The sequence below is a fragment of the Lynx rufus genome, unplaced genomic scaffold (assembly GCF_022079265.1).
Source record: "Lynx rufus isolate CCGP_SWC_20201006 ecotype Redwood Valley unplaced genomic scaffold, mLynRuf1.p SCAF_6, whole genome shotgun sequence".
NCBI classification, from domain to species: Eukaryota; Metazoa; Chordata; class Mammalia; order Carnivora; family Felidae; genus Lynx; species Lynx rufus.
This window is the reverse complement of record NW_025814878.1, coordinates 108,278,552-108,299,396: the sequence shown is the minus strand read 5'-3', so window position 1 is coordinate 108,299,396 and position 20,845 is coordinate 108,278,552. Positions and strand designations below refer to the sequence as shown.

Genomic DNA, 20,845 nt, shown 5'->3' with positions numbered 1-20,845 from the left:
TTTAAGAGGATAAAGAACTCTTAAATCTGATGAATTTTAAGTTGTGCCAATATTCACTCTAGCTAATTATGGCAAAACATAACCGTAACAACAAAATAACAAAAACCATAACAAAACCCCACATTATCTGAATAATCCTCACTGTCAGTGTGAACAAGCACCCAAGGTACCGGATTTTGGGAAACCCTGTGCTTTGTTTTGGCAGGGTGGGTGTGACATTTTGCATTCGTTCTCCCTCTGTGCTGATCAGAAACGAATAAGATGTAGTGCGATATAGTATACTTAACTTGGCAGCAGAGAAGTAATTTCACTGGGAGCTGCTGAAGTTTACTTACCGGCACAGGAACTAATTTTACATGATTCCTGAGCTCATAATTAATCATTACTATCTCTGCAATCTCATGTTTTATTTTTATCTTCTCATAACACTTACATTTTGCATTGTGATTACTTGTGCTTATGTCTGTCATTGCCACTACATTGTGAACCCCTGGAGAGCTGAATGTAGGTTTCGTTCATCTTTTGTTCTTCTCTGAAGGCCTAGGGTAGAGTTTTGTAAATACTAGATGAAGACTACATGTTGAATGAATGAATGAATGAATGAACCAAGTGCCCAGAAAAACTAATGGCAACCCTACATACTGTCTTATATAGAATCTGTTCCAACTAACATGTATACACTTGTTATCTGTGGCTCAAAAGACACCAACTACACTCTAAGAGTCCATCGGTATCTTAAATTGGTTGTCACAAATTCATTTCCCTCCAGTAGACCCCCCAAAACTCCTACGAATGACAAATTGGACTTCTGTCAATAACTTTTAACCAGAAACATCTGTGTATGTGGGAAGTGGCAAGTTGGTAAAAGATATAATGTAAATTTAATACAGTAATAAGTTTCATAAAGAAATAATATCTGTTCATTATTATTTTTCACACTTTACAGCATTTTTCTTTTCGTGAAATATAGCCTTGTCGTAGTCTCTTCTAGAGAAGGACTAGGGTGGTTAACTGTCTGTCTCAAAGTTTCTATGTCTGAAAAATGCCTTTGTTTCACGTGTGCATTTGCATGCTAATTTGGCCAGATACAGAAATCTCCATTCAAAGTCCTGTTTTCTATTTTGTTTTCTTCTGTTTTGTTTTTCAGTACTATAGGTTCCTGTTTCCAGACAGGTTGATGAAAAGTCTGCTCTAAATCAGATTCGTGATTGTTAATAATATTTTTCTTCTCTGATAATTTTTGGGATTCTTTTATATTTTGAGGTTCTAAAATTTTTTACATTCTTATACAGCTTAGCACATGGTAACCCTCTCATTCTGAAGTCTGTCTTTTTTTTTTTTTTTTTTTTTAGTTCTAAGAAATCCTTAGATATTTCTTTAACCATTGGCTCCTCTGCCTTATCTCTATTTCTCCTTTATAAACTTCTATTTGTTAGATATTAGTAAATCTAGAGCTAATCTCTATGATTCCTTTCTTTTAAATGTCTCTCCCTTTCTCCTTTCATCTTTTATTCTGGAAGAATTCCTTAGCCTTGATCTTCCTAGCTGACTAATTTGCCCCTCTGTTTTTTCATGCTGCCACTGAGCCATCCATTAAGCTCTTAATGGCAACAATTACATTTCTTCATTTTTCAGATCTCCTTCAGTCTGTTTTATAAAAATAAAGGTCCTGTTGTTTCGTGGATATAATGCTGTCTTGTACATCTCTAAAGATATTAAATCACTCTTCTTATAACATTTAGTTCTGAAGCCTCCAAGCTGTAAAGGCTCCTTGTCCTGGTCTTTCTCTAAGTCGGCAGTCCTCATGTTTCTGGTTGTTCCCAACTGTGAACTCATCTTTCCTAGACTCTCAGCCCTGGGCAGGTGGTCCTGGAAGAGGGCCGAGCGGCTGTGGGGGCTCATGCTCCATGCTCCTTACTGTTCTCAGTGGGAACAGGGCTTGGGCAGAGCCGAGGACAGCGGCTAGCCTTCAGGGCTTCTCTGGTCCCCAGTTTGTCCTGGATATCATCAGCTACCTGGGCCTTTCCCTATTTCTCCATCCTCAACGCTGACCTAAACACTGGGTGGAGCAGAGAAGAAGGAGCGCGCAGGGGTTCACAAGACAGACTGCACTCACTACCAGGGCTCTGCCAAATCCTCGCAGGCTGCTCCCAGCCCTCTCCCGCTCCAGGGCGCCACCATGTCGAGCCTTGTAGCTTTTACGGTGCAGCGCCCAGTCTTGGTCTACCCTTTCCTCTTACCCATCTAAACCCCACCTTTCAATCTACCTGGAACTCCTTGAAGCCTCTAGTCCCCTGAGACGTTTCCATCTTATTCTTGGGTGTGGCTACAGATTCAGATGTTTCAGTTCTACTATTCCTCAGACTCGGTGCAGTGGAGGGAGCGGACATCTTAAAACCACCACATGCAAAATCTTATCCTTAAACTGAGCCTCCTGAACAACATTTGGGATGTGCCGGACTTAGCGAAAACTCTGGTACTTATTTCACGTACTGGCCATTTGCCTTCTTGCTCTTGGATCCGATTTCTACTTTTCCCCTCTTTTACCCTGCATCGCAGGAAACTACATTCTCTGACTCTCCCAACAGGGATAGCATGGTTTCTGGGCAAATTCTGGGCACGTTTCTGGTTTCCGGGCAAGTTCAGCCAGTGGGACGTGCAGGGCTCTTTGGTGGCCCAGTTTACATGGCGCAGCATCACTATGGGTTAGCTCTGGCTGGTCAGCTCCAGACTCAGACTTTGGTAACATAAGCTTCTACCATCATCCCTTCAATCCCAGGGTGTCGGGGCTCCTGCTGCTCCTGATGTCTGGGGTGCTGCATATTTCCTGCAATGCCACCTCCCGTGCAACAAATTTCCCATGGTAAATTCCTTCTGTTGAGAGGTCTAGAATGTTTTTCTTTTCTTGGCTGAACCCTGACTTGAAGATCAAAATTCTGCAGAGGCATCTTCAAAGATAATAATTGGTAATTCCTCTCTTTGAGGGGAAGGGAGCATCATAGTGAGGGAATTCTCAGCTTGGTTTTTTCAGCATGTAAGATATCATTAGAGATCACTGTGGCATTAATTGCATATATGCCACAGAGCAAATTTACAAGGAAAGCCTTAGGAGCCTCTCCTATTATTAAACAGAGTGTTCTAGATGCTATCCTAGAAGAGTGAAACTTTGATTATAGCAGAAAGCTTCTTTGGGACACTTGGGAGGCCCAGTCAGTTAAGTGTACAACTCTTAATCTCAGCTCAGGTCATGATCTCACGGTTCCTGAGTGTGAGCCCCACACTGAATTCTGCGCTGATGGCGAGGAGCCTGCTTGGGATCCTGTGTCCCTCTGTCTCTGCTGCTCCCCTACTCATGCACGCTCTCCCTCTCTCTCAAAAATAAATAAATAAGCTCTAAAAAAAAAAGCTTGCTTAAGGCTTCTCAATGTTTAGACCTACCTTTAGGCACAGCCAGGAAGTAGTTTAAAGAAAATATTTCCATCAACTCTATTACTTACCATTTTCTCTGTTGAGAGAGGGTTAGATGAAATGATTGTAAGCCCTTAGAAAAATCTTGTGTATCTCTATTTTTCCTTTGGAAATAGAGAATATCACTGCCTTCTAAGTCCAGCCCACTATTATCACTCCACAGATGCTTTGTAAGTTGCACAGAAACAACAAGAAAGTCCACCACTGTGGCTCATGATCAGAGAGAGAATGAGAGCCACACTGTGCCACTGACAGATGCCATGCTGTATAAAGCCCTGAATACCTGCTTTCATTCCCATTTCTAGTATTTGAACTATAATATATGGGCCATCTATTTATTAAAGGAGAGAGCCTACCTTGGCATGGGATAAATTGGTGCTTGCAACAAGATGCTTTTTAATACAAAGGACGTTTCTTGAATTCCTTTCAGATCTGAGAGCCACAGCATATGAGGGGTTGGTGTATATGTTTTTAATTGCACGACTATTACACAAGCCCTTCTCTTCAGCTGGCATGAGAAGGATATTCCCATCCTTTCTATGCTCTGTTCTTTACTTCCTCAAAGCTGAGGCGGCAAAAACACTGCCAGCCTTATCCAGCTTTTCATGGAAAGCCGCCACTCTTAACTGGCGCCTAAATGCAATTTCAGACTGTCCCAGGAGACCTTCGTGCTTTGAGGTGAATTCATAACGTTAGGGCCAACAAAGAAGTTAACACAAACTTTCACTGTTAAAGAAAAAGAAAAAGGTCTGCAGGCTTACTCAAGGAGCTCTGCATCTGTGAGCGCCTCTGTCCTCTGCTCCCCAGTGACAATGGCCAGTTCATCCTTCAGCTCCTGAATTTCTTTTTGTAGGCGTATAATCATCTACAAACGGCAAGGCGGGAGAATCAACGTCACCTCCTCATTAAAGGGAACTTGGTGACAGAGAACATACATCTTTGCAAATTATGAATTATTTTAAGGACACAAAAACATACGGAGAATGATCGGAAAGCCACCCCTGGCCCTACCACCCAGCTTTGTTAAATCTCAACATTTTGTCAAAATAGTTCCAGAATTTATTTTAACAAATAAAACATTACTTATGTAACCGGAGCTCCTAATTCCTATTCCTTTTCTGTCCTTCCCGGGGTGATCACTGTACTATATATAGTGGAGAGCATCTCCCTGCATGTTTTCATATGTTTCCTCCATCTATACCTATGGATGGCACTGTAAGTCATAGATGGTATCGTTTTCCATGCTTTAAACCTTATGTAAATGTTACCATACTGCATGGAATGGTAACTTCTTTTTTTGAGATTATTTATACCGCTAAATGTAGCTCTAGTTCATTAATTTTCATGGGCATATACTGCTTCAGTAAAGGACTATGTCACAATTTATCTCTGTCTCCTGCGGATGGACATTTAGGATTTTTACTTTTGCTTTTATAAACAATGTGGCTATCAACACTATGAACACCTCCTTGGGCACATATGTGAGTGCCTCTGATGTGTGCACTTAGAAACAAAACTGCATGGTTGGAGAGTCTGTGCATCTCCCTCCCCTTCAGTATGCCTTGCTAAGTTGGTCTTCAGAGTAGTTGTATAAACTTAGATTCTTCATCCATGATATACAGTTCCTGTTTGCCCACATTTACTTCACTGCTTATGGAGTACTGACAGACGCTTTAATTTTGCCGGTCTGGAAGATGTAAAATGGCACCTTGTTTAGTTCAAATATGCATTTTCTGATTACTAGGGAGGTTGGTCATCTCTGCATATGTATATCGGCTGTTTGGTTTCGTCTTCTGTAAATCACTTATTTATATTCTTGTTTGTTTCCACTGAGTTGTGTTTTTTTTTTCCTTATGGAAAAAGGAAAGCCTTATGGAAAGCCTTATGCAGGCTGCTTTATATATGAATCCATTATTAGTTTTACGTAAGGTATATGATTTCTCCCAATCTATGCCATTTTGTGGTGTTCTTTGTGTTAAGTGAAAGTTTTAAATTTCAGTATGATTTCATTATCGACTTCTTCCATTATGAGTTGTAGTTTTGTGTCTTCGTAAACAAAATCTATTTTCTACCTTAAACCATAGGAATATTTTCCTATATATTCTTATAAAAGTTTTAAAGCTTTGCTTTTCACATTTGGGCTTTTATTTTGGATAAAGTATGAGATATGGATCTAATTTTACTTTTTATACAGCAGCTAACCATGCAAGATTTGCTATTATAATTTTGTTACATAACATATTTCTACATATAAATGTGTCCTTTTCTGGGCCATTGGTTAAAAACATTTATGTACTTGACTATATGTGCGGCAATACCACGCTATTTTAATGATTATATCTTAGGAAACTTTGGCAGCTAGATGGAACAAGCCACTTTCATTTTATTCCTTTCCAAAACAGACATGGCTATTCTTGGTCATTTGTACTTTCGTATAAGTTTGAGATGCAGCTTATAAAATTTCCCCAAAGGTCCTCCTCAATTTTTAGCCAGAAATAAATTCGATTAAAGGAGTAATTTGGTAAGACTTATCAAATTAGTCATGCTGAATCCTCTCATCCATGAATATAGTATGGCCTTCCACCGGTTCCTTTTAATAAAGATGTATCACGTTTTCTATAAATATGTTTAATTAGAGTTTTTTTCCTAGAATTTTCAAGTTTTTGTTGCCGCTGTAAATGAAATTTTTGTAATATTACATATTCTAATTGTTGGCTTTGATTTATAGGAAGACAATTTTTATGTATGAATTATGTGCCACATAATTTTCTGAACATTGTTTTGTTTCTATTAATCATTAAATATTCTTAGATGGTCTATATAAGCAATTAAATTATCTGTAAGCAATGACAGATGTTTTCTTCTTTTCAAATCCTCATCAACTATTATTATTATTTTTTTAAGGTCTCTGTCCTCGCTAGGACTTCCAAGTATAATGCTTCCGATATTCTGATCTTATTCCTTCTAACATTTCACCTTTAAAATGTTTGCTCTAGCTTTCGGTTGATACCCTTAATCACTTGAAGGATGTTCACTGACATTCATAGTTTGACGAGTCTTTTCAAACTATGGATGAATGCTTAATGTTATCAAATACTTTTTCTGCATCTAGTAATGTGATAATATAATTTTTCTCTTTTAAACTGTGAATATGATAAGTCACCTTAATTCATGTGACTTTTTTTTCCGTATGAACTACTTCCAATGTACAAAAAGACATAGTATACCTTATAAATCCACTAGTTAGCTTAAGTAAATACCTATATACCTACTACTTAGCTTAAGAAATAAAACATTACTCTTTTGAAGCCCAAGTCTCTGTATAGCCTTCCCTAAATGAATTCCCTGTTCCCATTACCTGAAATTTGGTGTTTATTTTTCCCATGGCTCTTATTCTTTTACTATACATTAACATGTTTTCTAATGATAGATTACCTTTAAATTCCCAAAATAAACCCAACTAGCTCATGATACCATATATCATATTAATAATATATGGTCGTAATGCAAATTCCCTAAAACAAAAATTAGCAGGCTGAATTCAATTTATACTCTTCCTTCAATATTCGACCAACTTAAAAAAACATCGAGTCTGGTCCATCCTTCTTTCCTTCCTGTCTTTTTTTCTCCCTTCCTCCATCACTTCTCTCCTTCTTCTTTCTCTTTTTCTGTTTTTTCTTTCTCTCCTTTTGGTAGCTTTGTTATTATTGAATCTAGTCATTAGTCATACATCTATTCATGCTTTTTTAATGCTTCTTGCATTAGTTTCAGTGCAATATTTTTGTAGGACATTGTCTAGTTTGTTTGTTTCCAAATTTACAGCCATAAAGTCACTCAAAATACTCTTATTATTATTTTAAGATATCTACTGTGCCTATAGGTAAGTCCTCTTTTCATTGCAAATATTGTATCGATTTCTGCCTTCTTTATTCTTTTCTTCATTAATCTTTCCAGAGATTTGTTCATTTTATTATTAGATTAAAAATCAACTTCTGGGGTTTGTTGCTCTTCTCCACTGTATCTCCACTTTGGGTTTTGTTTTCACTCATTTCCACACTTTTATTTCTGTCTTTCTACTGTTTTGGATTTACTTTTCTCACTCATTTATCTGACTTCTTGGCTTGGGGTCTACCAGACCAAACGAGTTTGTAAATTTGAACTTCAAACCCATGTGTAGCAGAGCATTAGGATTTCAAATTTTCAGAGAAACCATATTTTGCTCCACCTAAAGTTCAGGCTAAGGCAGACAAGCTTCACTAGCATCTCCCTATGTCAGTGGACAGATTTTTTTTCCCCTTTCTGGTTCACCTTTTCACTCGTTTTATGTTGGGAAGCAGACAGGGTGTCACGGGTTCATCATCTGTCTTCCAAGGTTCCAGGGCTTCAACTCTGATGCTTTTCTTACAATCCCCTCCACTTCTTCTACTCCAGGACAACTGCAGCCTCAACTTTGTTTCTGGGCCCTGGAGAATCCCCTTATTTACTTCATTCAACTTCAGACATATATGTCAAACGTGCCTGTCGAATTTTATATAGGTGGGTTTCAGATTATCTCTGCCACATCAACTAGACCTGATGTTCCAAAGAACATGGTGACTGTGTATTTTGAACACATCAGTGCTCCTGGAATTTCATTTAAATGCACAGGATTGAGTGGGTTTTGGTTGTTTGCTCCTTTTCAAAAACATGCTTGGAATCATCAAGCTCTGCAGAGTGAAAATCCTTAGACAGGAACTATGTGAGTCATTCATTTGTATTCGAACCTCCCCTCCCCCCACCTCCTGCTCCACTAAATTAATATTGATGCCATATTTTCTACATCTGCTAAGGCTTTCAAAGTCAAATCTAACAACCAAATTATCTTCTGTTACAGAACAGAAATCTCAAAACTAAGCCAACTTTTCATGATTTTGAGATTAGTACAGTCACATCTCGCATCAAATTAGTGTAGAAACTTTGGAATGAGAGCCTTCCTTAGAAGATTTGGGGCCATGCCCAGTCACCACAGACTCTGGCCTGCTTTTAATTCTTTTATCATATTGTCTCCCTGAGGTATTAATACTTGTAAAGAAAGCAAGTCAAATCCTTGATGATCCTGCTCTCAGAGGGCTGGCTTCCTGTGTGCCATTGGATTTTGACAGTAAGATACTGGAAATCCCATCCAAGTTGTGTTTTAGGTGGTTTTGAGGACAAATTTGTAATTGTCACTTATGCTTCAGAAAAGCTCTGCACATAAAGTAATGAACAGTAATGTCAGTTCTAGAAGCCATTAAAGAGGCCAGGAGATAATACTTGTCAATTACCAGATTAATTCTGCATCAGGAAGACCTCAACATTTGTTCAATTATCAGCTATCAGCTTTGATTCGGGTTTCTCTTTTCGTTAAGCTTCTCACAAGCCCTACATCAAACACATGATAATGTTCATCTTTTTTTTCACATTCTTCAAGCTCCTTCAAAGAAAAGTCTCTCTTTGTTTTTTAAAAACTTAAAGAAAAAGACCCTCTAGTGTCTAATGTGTTTATTTTCCTTCAATTATGCACTAATTTTTGTCTTTGGGCTAATAGCTCATTCCTGTCTTTCTCACGCTGCTCAGTGATGCTACCGGGCTGCTTGCTGGAGAAGGAGGGATGGTAGAAGAATTCATCTTACAAGTTCCATTTCACTTGACTCATGCCTTTGAATTCTGACTCCTTCTTTCAGCGGGGGGAGGGGGGGGTCTTGTGTTATGCTGTTGTTTCACCAGGGCCTGTGCTAGAAAGAGACCCTACCTCACCCATTTGGTTTCTCCAGAGGAGATTTCCATCAGGGCAGCTTAAGTTCCTGAGGGGAGGAGAGTAAAACAAATAACCTCATTATTCCTGTTACCTCTTTACCTCTACACTTTAATGCAATGACTTCAGGGGAGACAGGGCGCACAATCCAAAGGAAATAATTAATATGGGTAACAGTGAATTTGAGAAGGGCTTTTTTTTTTTTTTTAGAATTTGAGAAATTTGTAAATGAGGCACTGTTGGTAAGATTTCACCATCTTTTTATAACGCATCCTGCTAAGCTTATGCCAGCTTCTGTTCTAGAGAAAATTTTAAGAGCTGAGTGATTTGAAAAGTAATATAATCTTAATTTGGGAATGTACAAAACTGAAATATTCTATTTCAACATCTTCAATGTTGGCGTAAGTTGATTCCATGTTGTATTTCGTTCAGAGAAGACTAACAAAATAAAGAGAAAACATCTGCATTTAAAATGAGGATCTGAGTCATGTAACTTGCAAATATTTTTGCTTTAAAAAAGCACTTTGATAAAGCAGGACTCATTGCTATAAAACTAGAAGCTTGGCTATTTTTCCACGGACCAGACCCATGATGAATTTTTTTTTTAAATCTCTAAATAACAGGACAGTTATGCAAAATATGGTTCTACTTAATAACCATTAGAACTTCTTCTCTGTTAGCTTTTATAAAAGATGGCCTATTGTTATCATCTCTAGAAAGTTAAACTGATGCTTTCTGAAAGGCCACCAGCTGCATGTAAATATAAGTGGATGTGACTGCATCATACACATCCTCGGGACTCACTGCACATCTTGGGAGCAGACTGATGGGACTGCAGGTGGCAGGCCCTTGAGTCAGACCATCTGCACCTGAATCCTGGCTCCGCCGCTTATGGCGCTGTGACTCTACACAAGTTATTTACCATTTCTGTGCCTCAGTTTTGTCATCCGTCAAGTGGGGATGGAGTTAACATGTACTTGTAAGGTTGTCATCAGAATTAAATAAATTAATACAGTTCCAACACTTAGAACACTGCCTGGAACAGAGGACGTGCTCCTCTAGTTTTGCTCATCTATGATATACTTTTTTCTTCTTTTTTAACATAGTAAGTTAAAAGTGGCTTACCAATCTGGGATCGATTTCTTCATTGAGAACAGCTTCATTCTTTATGAGAGCCACTCGTTGTGCAAATCTGCAGGTAGATATAGACTCCTAAGGAAGCAAAATAACTCCTTAAAATGTTATGACTTTGAGAGATAAAACTTAATTTTTGTTCACAGAAGAAAGACGCACACCTAAAGAGTGATGTGTATAAAACACAATGAGGAATCAGTCTTCCAAATTAGGAAGCTTTGCTTTAGAACATTATTTTAATAAAAACTTTAATAAAAATTTTATTTTGGCTTAATAACATGATCAATGTGGGAGATCGTGAGGTCCTGAGTGGCGACTGGTATGTTTTTTTCAACTATTGATCTATTCAACCAGAAAACTACATATACAAATCATAATCATAGCAGGTACTATTATAATTCACAAACATGAAAGACTATAAAATAAACATTTGTAACAGACCAAAAAGAGAGGCTTTTCAAGGCATCTTAGAATGCACTCAGGGCTTGGCCTTGTTTTGAAAGACACCCTGCCACTTCCTGCTTTCCTCTTTGAGAGAAAAGTCTAGACCCCGGGCATTCAACTGAAATGCGTAAAACGCCAAGCTGACTCTAAAGCAACCCAGGAAAGCCAGTCAGAAGCCAGCCCCTGACAAAACGGCCTGTGCAATGCGCTCAGCGACACGTCCAGGGACACCTCTTGGAGGTGCTTCCAAGGTATCTCAGTATTCAGGAGCAAAACGGAACAGAAGCTAATGAGTCTCTTCTCTCGTGTCTTCCAGCCAACATTACTAACCCACCAGCAGGCTTCCCAAAACCCGTGTATGAGCCTTCTTCCCACCATCCTGCCCTGTGTGAAGTCCATTCTCAAAGGGGATGATTAAAATGCCGGCAAACAAACCAAAGCTGTGAACTCTGCAGGGTATTTGCGTCTGAAAGCAGCTGAAAAGATGGAAACCCACCCAGGACCTTCAACTCCATCTCATAAACTAGCAACAGAAACTCAGACTGAGATCCCCAGAAGGAACCAACATACGTCGATATTCCTTTTCTCTAAAGAGAGTGTTGCAATCATGGTCGTCATGCAGTTCCCTCCCAGACTGTCTCTTAGGACACTGGTCATCATGGAGTTCCTGTAGGGAATGTGGGAACGGTGTTTTTCTGAAAGAGCAATGATCACCTGTGGCACAGTAGAAAAATAATGGCATTAGGTTAGCAGAAAATGCACATTTGACAGTCAACTAAGCCGCAACTACAGTGAAAATACAAACAGAAATCACAACAATGCAGGGTGACATCCAGAACTTGGGCTCAGAATAAATATCTTTACAATATTTGGTACAATAATGGTGGAAGCAGAGGGAAGTAAACTTAGCAAAAACATACCACCGTGAATGCTGTAATTTTTGGACAGATGATATAACTTGGTACAGAACAGGGTATGTTATTATCCTGTTTTCAGCCATTGGAAAATTTATATAAAAACTCAAGAGTAGGGGCACCTGGGTGGCTCAGTTGGTTAAGCGTCTGACTCTTGATTCCAGCTCAGGTCAAGATCTCACGGTTCCATGAGATCAAGCCCAGTGTCAGACTCTGCACGCTGATAGTGCAAAGGTTGTTTGGGATTCTCTCTTTCCCTATCTCTCTGTCCCTCTCCTGCTCGTGCTCTCTCACTCTTTCTCAAAAACTAAATAAATATTTTTTTAAAAAAACCTCAAGAGTAGATCATGCCAGATTTTTTAAATCCTACCAAAATCGATTGATATGACCCATCTTCAAGGTAGAAGAGGCAGAACAGTATATAAGAACTATGAGACGGCAGGGGTTAGTGGTAGAGACCTGAGAATCGGGTGTCACATTGTTCAGGTCTGACATCCTAGCCTTACTAGGACAGGTTGCTCAACATCTCTGCCTCAATCTCCTCAACTATAAAACAATAGTATCTCCCTCATAGGAAGCTGGCATGATTTAGAGTTAAAATGTACAAACTGCTTTAAGAAGTACCCCGCTCATGAGAAGTGCTCTATATGTGTTTGCTACCATTGTAAATGATGGGGGAAGTTTATGTTGGTTTTGAGTCTCGTTCATCTTACTTTTCGCAAGTGTGTTAGGTACTTAATGAGAAGGAACTAGCTGGATGAAAGGCTGCTGGGGGGGTTCCCAAAGGAAGCCACCAGGGGTTCGGGGTTTTCCTGGAAAGACGAACCCAGTGCTAGATGCCCATCCCAAGCATCAGGAATAGGTCACGCACAGATGTGACTTGAAGGGCATCACCAGGCCCTGACTCTCGAAAATACTTCTGCCAACACCTGTCACTGTTCTGATCCTCCCCGCTCTCAGGTGTGTAATTCCCACCAACAGAACCTCTTCTACTCCCTTGGTTTACAAAACAAGATTGTTTTTGAGGGCTGTTTGGAGCAAAAACACAAACGACCACTGGATCTCGCTTTATTTTGCTGACCACACATTTTACTGCAAACCAGGTATCCTGTGATATTCCTCTCAATAATTACTTCTCCACTCTCAGAAATGAGGCCTTCACATCTTATCCTTTTGTTTCAAACCTCCACATGGCCTCCTCTCCCTGCCTTTAGTCTGAGCTGATGGCCACACACCTTCCATTAGAAGTGAGCAGCCTGGGGCACCTGGATAACGCACTTGGTTAAAGAGTCCAGCTCTTGGTTTCTGCTCAGGTCATGATCTCATGGTTTTATGGATTCAAGCCCTACATCAGGCTCTGCACTGGCAGCACAGAGTCTGCTTGGGATTCTCTCTCCCTCTCTCACTCTGCCCCTTCCCCATGCATGCTGTCTCTATTTCTCTGAAGATAAATAAATAAACTTGGAAAAAATAAAAAAGGACCTAGTCTCTCTTACGACTCAACTTTCCACAAGAGACCTAGCTCCATCAAAAGGACACCCTAGTGTGGAACTGGGAGGTGAGTCATGAGAGGTGGTGGCCACAGGAGGAAGATCAGATTTGTAGGACAATGTGGTGGCAAAGGCATCTGGTTTCTTTGAGGCAGCTGCAGGAACTTTCTGGAATCCAGGACTTAATGCCCTGAGTGCCAACTGGGGTAATGGTAATGTTTTGCAGAGCAGTTCAGTGGCGTGGTTGGATGTGTCTCCTGTTTGCTCTGCTCCTAGCTGGATAGTATCCAAGTCCAGCTCTCAACTCTTCTTGAGACTCTTTATGTTTAATAAAGTCTACACTGCTTAAATTAGCTACAGTGGGTTTTCCAGTTCACAACTAAGAAATATGACTAATACAACATGCACTTGACGCATTTACGTGAAATAAATGAACAAATAAATGAGTAGACTAATTAGCTTCACCTAGGAAGACAGTGCGAGGGTCAATAGTATGCAACGAGATTTGGCAGAACTGAGTTTTGATATAATTGGAAAGGAAGTGGGGAACATGGCAGACCCAAATCTGAGTGGCAAGACGGTAGGCAGCAGGGGACACTGAGCAGAACTCCAAAGCCTCAGAGCCAAGAGGACAAATGAAATATCTATAACAAGCAAGGCAGGCCCAAATATCAAACACCAGACCAAACAGGGAGGGGTTGGTGGGATGGATGTGTGGAGAGGGTGGCATTATTAATTATGAATCATAATTAAGTATCTAACAGTATTGGAAGTACTTTGAAATTCTTTCATAAAACAAGTGTCACTATTTTTTTCCTGTTTCAGGAAATAATATTTCTTCTATTCAACGGCTTGATGAAACTTAGATGATATGAAAGAGAATACGCTTATTAAATTTCCTGTTGGTATTCAGGTAAATGGAGTTTTTAATTTGCTTTTGGTTGCAATGACAGAAAATGTACAAACTGGATTTAATCCTAAGGGAGATGTATTGGCCCATGTGCAATAGGAAAGTTTTAAGGAAAGGGCAGTGCTACCACCGAGGACTTAGTTTTCAACAGTATCTGCTCTACCTTCTGTTATAGAAGTCTGCCTCTCTTCACGGCCACCAGATGGCTGACCAATGTTCTTATTTATAACTGATGTGATAAAGTTCTCTAATTATTAAACATACATTCTGAGCTTTCCTAGGGACAAACATGGGTCACGGGCCCATCCCTGAACCAATCACTCTAGCCAAGGTCCCACCTAGCCTACACTAGTCAAAGTCTACTCCTAGAGCTGGGATGGGCCCCTGGATGCTACTCCTGCAATGAGTGTTATAGAGGCAATCCCAATGTCCTTTCCAGAAAGGGCTCTAAAATTGTTCAAGAGAATAATTAAAATTCAAAATGGGATTACGGATTGGAAAGCATGGTCTTTAAAAATGGGGGAAATGAAAGCAGTGCATAATAAAAGAAAGAACCCAGGACACAGAGGTAGAAACCAGCTGCACACTTGTGTGATTTTAGGCGAATCTCTTACCTTTATTAGTCTCTATTTCCTCACTTATAAAAGTGGGATTAGAATGCCTGCCTATCTCACAAAAATGTTTTAAAGATGCATAGAGATAGTTTCTGGAACAGTAAAACAAAAAGTACCCCGTGTTTGCAGGGGTGTCCAGGCTGTGTTCTTTATGATCCCTTTGGACACTTGCTACAGCCATATAAATCCAGTTCTGGACCATTTCTCTCCAAGTGGGATCTTCTCAGCCCTAAAGGAGTTTGGGGATACCATAACAAGCCCAGACCCCTTGGAGCAGATACAGATCTTCAGAATGACCCAGAAATGGCTGGTATTTGGGAGAGAGGCAAAGGTAGATGATTCTTTGTGGGGCAGCTTTGGGCTCTCTGAATTCAGCAGGAACCAAATGATCCACATGGCACAGGGTAAGGAGGTGGTATACAACCTGGATTCTTTTTTTTTTTTTTTTTTTTTTAGTGTCTACTTCCATTGGGATTTCATGTACAAATACAGAAATATGTTCCTGAAGGCATTCTTTAAGCAACAAAGAGTGGAAACTCACATTATATTTAACAGTATCTCCAACTATCTTGAAACTATGCCTAAAATCAATAACTCAGATTGCTATTTAATGAGTTAAAGAGATTTTCCTTTAAAGAGCTCAGAAGCACATGGAAAATTAGCCTCTGAAAACTGACAATGATTTGGAGCGGTTACAACTGGCACTGGCACCATTAGTTTTCCTCCTGAACACACACATTTAGTGGAAGCCAAATGGAAATGAAAACTCTGGGGAAGTCCCACTTATGGGGGGTAACTGCCTGAAGGTGACCCTGATTCTGATTTCTGTAGAGGCAGAGAGCAAACACTCTGTTCCCAGTGGTTTCTCACTTGATGTTGGGGCTGATAGAGACCGAGGGTCACACCAGGGGCACTTGGTGAGGCTTATGGTTAGAACAAATACGTATATCCCCTTCCTTCTCTTCCACAGACTTAATTTCTAGGGCCAAGATGTACCCTGTTATTGTGGCTTAAAATGTTTTCGAGGAGACTTTTTGGAAAGAGGACTGCATACACAAGGAAATTTCCAAAACCAACAATGTTCTGACAAACAGAAATTTATTTACTTATGAGCACAATAAGGTGCATTCAACTCGGAAAGGTTGTGCCCTGCGAGCAGGTGTAAGGTCCATAATTGTGGCCAGAAGGGCAGTGACGGTTCTTCATGGAATTTCTATAAGTAGTGTGGGATAATAAATGTAAGAGAGGTTACCGAATTGTCCAAGGACATCTCCATATATATAGATATAGATATATATAAAATAAGATGGAGAAGATGTAATTAATTACAAACATTTACCTGAATTTCTAATAGAGCATTTATCTGACTATATGTAAGGATTTTTTTTTTGAAAGAATGAGAGTGCGCACACGTGAGTGGGGGAGGGGCACAGGGAGAGAGAGAGAGAGAGAGAGAGAGACAGAAAGAGAAAGAGAGAATCTCAAGCAGGTTCCACTGTGGAACCAGCGCAGAGGCCAACTGTGGGGCTTTATCCCACAACCCTGGGATCATGACCTAAGCCAAAATTAAGAGTCAGACACTCAACCGACTGAGCCATCCAGGCACCCTGTAAGGATCTGTTTATTTGCTTTGCTCCTTCACTGGATAACACAATAGCATAGACTATCTTCTCACCCATGCATTTATCCCCATTGCCTAACATAACTTGTAGCACTTCACGGACACTTAATCATAATTTGTTGAATGAATGGGTGAATGAATGAATGAAGTGAGTTAAACTAAATTGTGTTACACGTCCAGTCTCGTTAGCCCCATAATCAAGTCCAACATAAAGAAAACCTGTGTACAAAAGTCCTGTTATTTCATTAATGGTATCTGCCTGCCTCTTTTTATTATTCCTATTCCCCTGTACTCCTTGGATCTCTCTCATCTCTTTCTGTGTGAAATTCCAAAATTTCTCTACTACCCACCTATTCTTCTCTAGCCGCAACTCCTAGATTTATTCAACTTCACACATCTATGTCCACATACTCCAGTTTCCTACATTTGTGTCCCTCTTCACTCTCGGGCTAACCTTCCCCTTTTTCTCTCTCCCTTGTCTTATGCTATAACCTCCACGAAGACACTTGTGGATCAGTGTAAGCAGTTAACAGCTGGAGTGATGCATTGGGTGAATATGAAACAGATTATTTACATTCTGAAAGCCAAAGGTCAACGACATGTGAATGTCACTGTAGCTCTGGGTCAATCGAGCCCCTGTACTGGAGCAAAGGGCTATCGGACTCCAAGTTCCCACTGCCTGACATACACTAACCCCAGCCCTGCCTGGTTCCCTCCTACCCATTCTTTGAATCTTTGCTTAATATCAGCCCTGAAAGAACTTTCATTCCCTCCACCTTTCTCAGTTGAAGTCCGATCCCCCATTACAAGCTTTCCTCACCCCTTGGCCTTTTTCTGCACAACTCACCTGGACTAAAACCAAGTATTCAATGACTATTTATTCCACGCACATCTCCCTGCACCAGCCCATGAGACCTCTGGGGCAAAGACCATTTCTACTTTGCTTGGCACTATGCTCCAGTGCCTGGCACAGTCCTCAGCATGCTCTTGCTCCTTGTAAATGTTTAAGTACATAAATTCGTTATACAGGAAACCAAATGCACAGAGCCACCAAGACCACTCACATGAGGCTGATGTTATAAGAATTCTGAAGAGGAGAGATGTGGGGAGAGAAATAGTTCTAATGACAAGTAGCAGCCTACAGAGGTTGTGCTAAAATGAAGAGAGGATTAGGGGCAGAATGTTTTCGTTGAGTGGTAACAATTGGTGGAAATTCTGATTCAACTAATGAATATAATTTGTATGAACAGATGGGCATAATGGGAATTAAAGCCAACAGTGCTACCAACTGAAACAACTAGGTATATTTCTTTGAAATAAAGCACTTTGAATATAGTCCATTATGCTTTTATATCAATGTTTTGTAAGTGTCCTATTAAGTAAATGCTCTGTTAAAGTAAAAGTAGTGTGTAATATTTGAGTAAGGAAGAGCTAGGGAAGCCTGAATCTTGTCAGAAACACTAAAATGATCTGAACACCGGGCAGGTCATTAATCTCTGGGTGCTGCATTACGGGGGTTTATTTGGTTAGAGCCTAACTGCATGTACCTTGTTCAGATACAACTCCCTTAGGTTTCTCTCAATCTGCTTTTTCAGCCAACTTGACCATTAGAAAGCATTTACCATCAGGACAATATCAGTCTCAAAAAGGGGGGAGGGGGTGTTTGTTTTTTCAAATCTTTTAGCCTCCAACACTCATTAGCAAGTCCTTCTGCCTTGCCAATATAGTCTGCACTTCTCTACTCCAGGTTTTAATCATGCTCCTCTTTTTTTTTTTTTTTTTCTGAGAATTTGGAAGTAGTTGCCATCTTTAACATTCAACTCACAGCACTTCACTCACAGAGCTGAAAGAAACTTGAGAAATCATCCAATTCAATATGCTCATTTTAAGGGGTGAGGATTTTTTTCTGGAAAATTTATTTGGCTAAATTCAGATGAGCTCTCTTATCACCTGGAGTCAAAATCAGAAATAAAAAACAGAGCACACACTGGGGTAGATCGTAGTAAACTTGGGGTAGGGGTCGGGAGGACAGGTAAAGCAAAGAGAACCATTGCAGGATCACAATCACGAACTCAAGTCACCAGAAGCCAAAAAAGATATCGGTCATCTCTAAATTATGTTCCTATAACTAAGCCACAAGCCTGAAAAGATAGGCCACAGGAGGCCATTTATAACCTATTTTCACACCCATTACAAACTTTACAGTAAAAACAATAAGGTATAGTAAGAAAACACATGGGCCTTGTAGCCAGGCAATTCAAGATTCAACTCCTCATCTTACTGCTAGCTGCTAACCTTGGGAAGGCCTCAGGAAGATCTGAGTTTTAAAATCTACAAGATGGAAATAACTAATACCTTACATTGTAGGGCTGTTGTAAGGTTTAAATGAAATGGTATATACAAAATGCTACCCCAATGTTCACAGCAGCATTATTCACAGTAGCCAAAAGGTAGCAACAACTGAAGCATCTGTCGATGGACGAACAGATAAACAAGACATGGCATGTACATATAATGAAACATTTCTCAGCTTTGAACAAGAACAGAATTCAAATACATGCTACAGCATATGAGGGACTTTGAAAACATTATGCTAAGGGAAATAAACCAGGCAGAAAAGGACAAATATTGTACATTCCACTTATATGAGTATCTAGAATAGGCAAGTTCATAGAGACAGGGAGTAGAATAGAGGTTACCAGATACTGAAAGCATAAGGAAATGGAGAATTACTACTTAATAAGTACAGAGTTTCTGTTTGGGGTGATGAAAAAAGTTCTGGAAATGGATGGCGGTGATGGATGCACAACACTGTGAATGTACATAACGACACAGAACTGAATACTTAAAATGATTAAAATTATGAAGTTTATGTTATGTATATTTTACCACAATAAAAGAGGAAAACAAAAAACAAAAATGTTAGCAGAGTGCCTAGTAAAGCATGTCAGCAAATGGTAGATATAGTTAATCCCGTTGTGCCCATTTTACCTGTTCTAAGTAATGAAGGGACAAGTTGATGTACTTGGCCTCTGTTAGAAGTTGGCCTCCCACTCCAGTCTTTGCAACTCGCTCTGAACCAGCCAGGTCAACCAAGTGAAGTTTGGCATGGCGGACGGTCGCAGATCCTGGTTCCTTGCTTGATAAGTGAATAGAGAAAATGCAGTGGGAACGAGTTGAAGCTTGGTTCATTGGAGTCTACAAAAAAGGAATTGCAAAACAAAATCAATGTGAACAATGAGCATTTTCACAGAATCTCAAAAAATTTAAATTTATGTTTCTGATGGTATGACACTTCCAATGAAGCCAGTGCTGTCCAATGCAACAAAAACATTTGTAGCTGAGACCTCTTAAAGTCAGTTATATTTAATGTATTGTCTCTGGAAAGACTGATAACAGATGTGGATGGGTTGATTCAGAAAGTGAGGAAAGAGTCTGAATAAGGTAAAGCTTGGGTCTACTTACTAATATGATAACTTAATTTCATTACATGACCACAGTTCCCACCTTAATCTTGGCTAGCCATATTGCAGATGCTCAATGTGAACATCATGAGAAAAAAGGTGAGAATGGGTGCACTGGGAGAATTCATTACACACTTGTAATAAACACAACCAACAGACAAGGATGCCCAGTATCACTGCTACTACCCAACAGTGAACAGGGGGTCCCAGCCAATGCAGTAAACAAGAAAATGAAATAGAAGTCATCGTGACAGGAAAAGAAGAGATGAAAACATCATTATCTGCAGAAAATATGGTAGTCTACAAAGAAAATGCAGGAACATCTATAAACTGTTAAAAACTAAGTTAAAAACTAAGAAGTTTAGCAGGGTTGCTGGATGAAAGATCAACATGCCAAATTAGAGAAGTTCTAATAACCAGCAATAATTAATCAGGAAGTATAATATTACTTATAATGGTAACAAAGACAATGAAATAATGGGGGATTAATCTTATAAAAAAGTGTGATTTGTAGGGAAAATGATAAAATAATATTAAAAGATACAAAAAGAAAACCTAAATAAAAGGTGTCCTAGATATTAATGTACCATGTCATAGATGGGAAAACTAAAAATGAATCTGTATATTAATTTCTCTATATTAACGTTTATTTATTTTTTGGGGGACAAAGAGAGACAGAGCATGAACGGGGGAGGGGCAGAGAGAGAGAGGGAGACACAGAATCGGAAACAGGCTCCAGGCTCCGAGCCATCAGCCCAGAGCCTGACGCGGGGCTCGAACTCACGGACCGCGAGATCGTGACCTGGCTGAAGTCGGACGCTTAACCGACTGCGCCACCCAGGCGCCCCTTTCTCTATGTTAACGTACATAACCAATGCAATTGAAATAAAAATACCACATGTTATGTTTGTGGAACAGGGCAAATTAATTCTAAAAAACAGACGGAGCAAATATAAAAAAATAACAGAAACAATTCTGTGAAAGAAGCACAAGAGAGGGGAGCATGTCCTGCT

The 20,845-nt window shown here is 39.7% G+C and overlaps 1 protein-coding gene across 1 annotated transcript in view; it reads right to left on the bottom strand.

Annotated features, from left to right (window-relative positions):
• KIF6 (kinesin family member 6) overlaps nt 1-20,845 on the bottom strand; it is a 380,232-nt gene that overhangs the window by 234,037 nt on the left and 125,350 nt on the right. Inside the window, exons 7-10 of the mRNA XM_047103038.1 lie at nt 19,360-19,566; nt 11,390-11,533; nt 10,367-10,453; nt 4,230-4,333 (exon numbers count right to left, since the gene is read on the bottom strand). Coding sequence (XP_046958994.1) covers nt 4,230-4,333; nt 10,367-10,453; nt 11,390-11,533; nt 19,360-19,566 — 542 coding nt within the window. The remainder of the gene's footprint in view (nt 1-4,229; nt 4,334-10,366; nt 10,454-11,389; nt 11,534-19,359; nt 19,567-20,845) is intronic.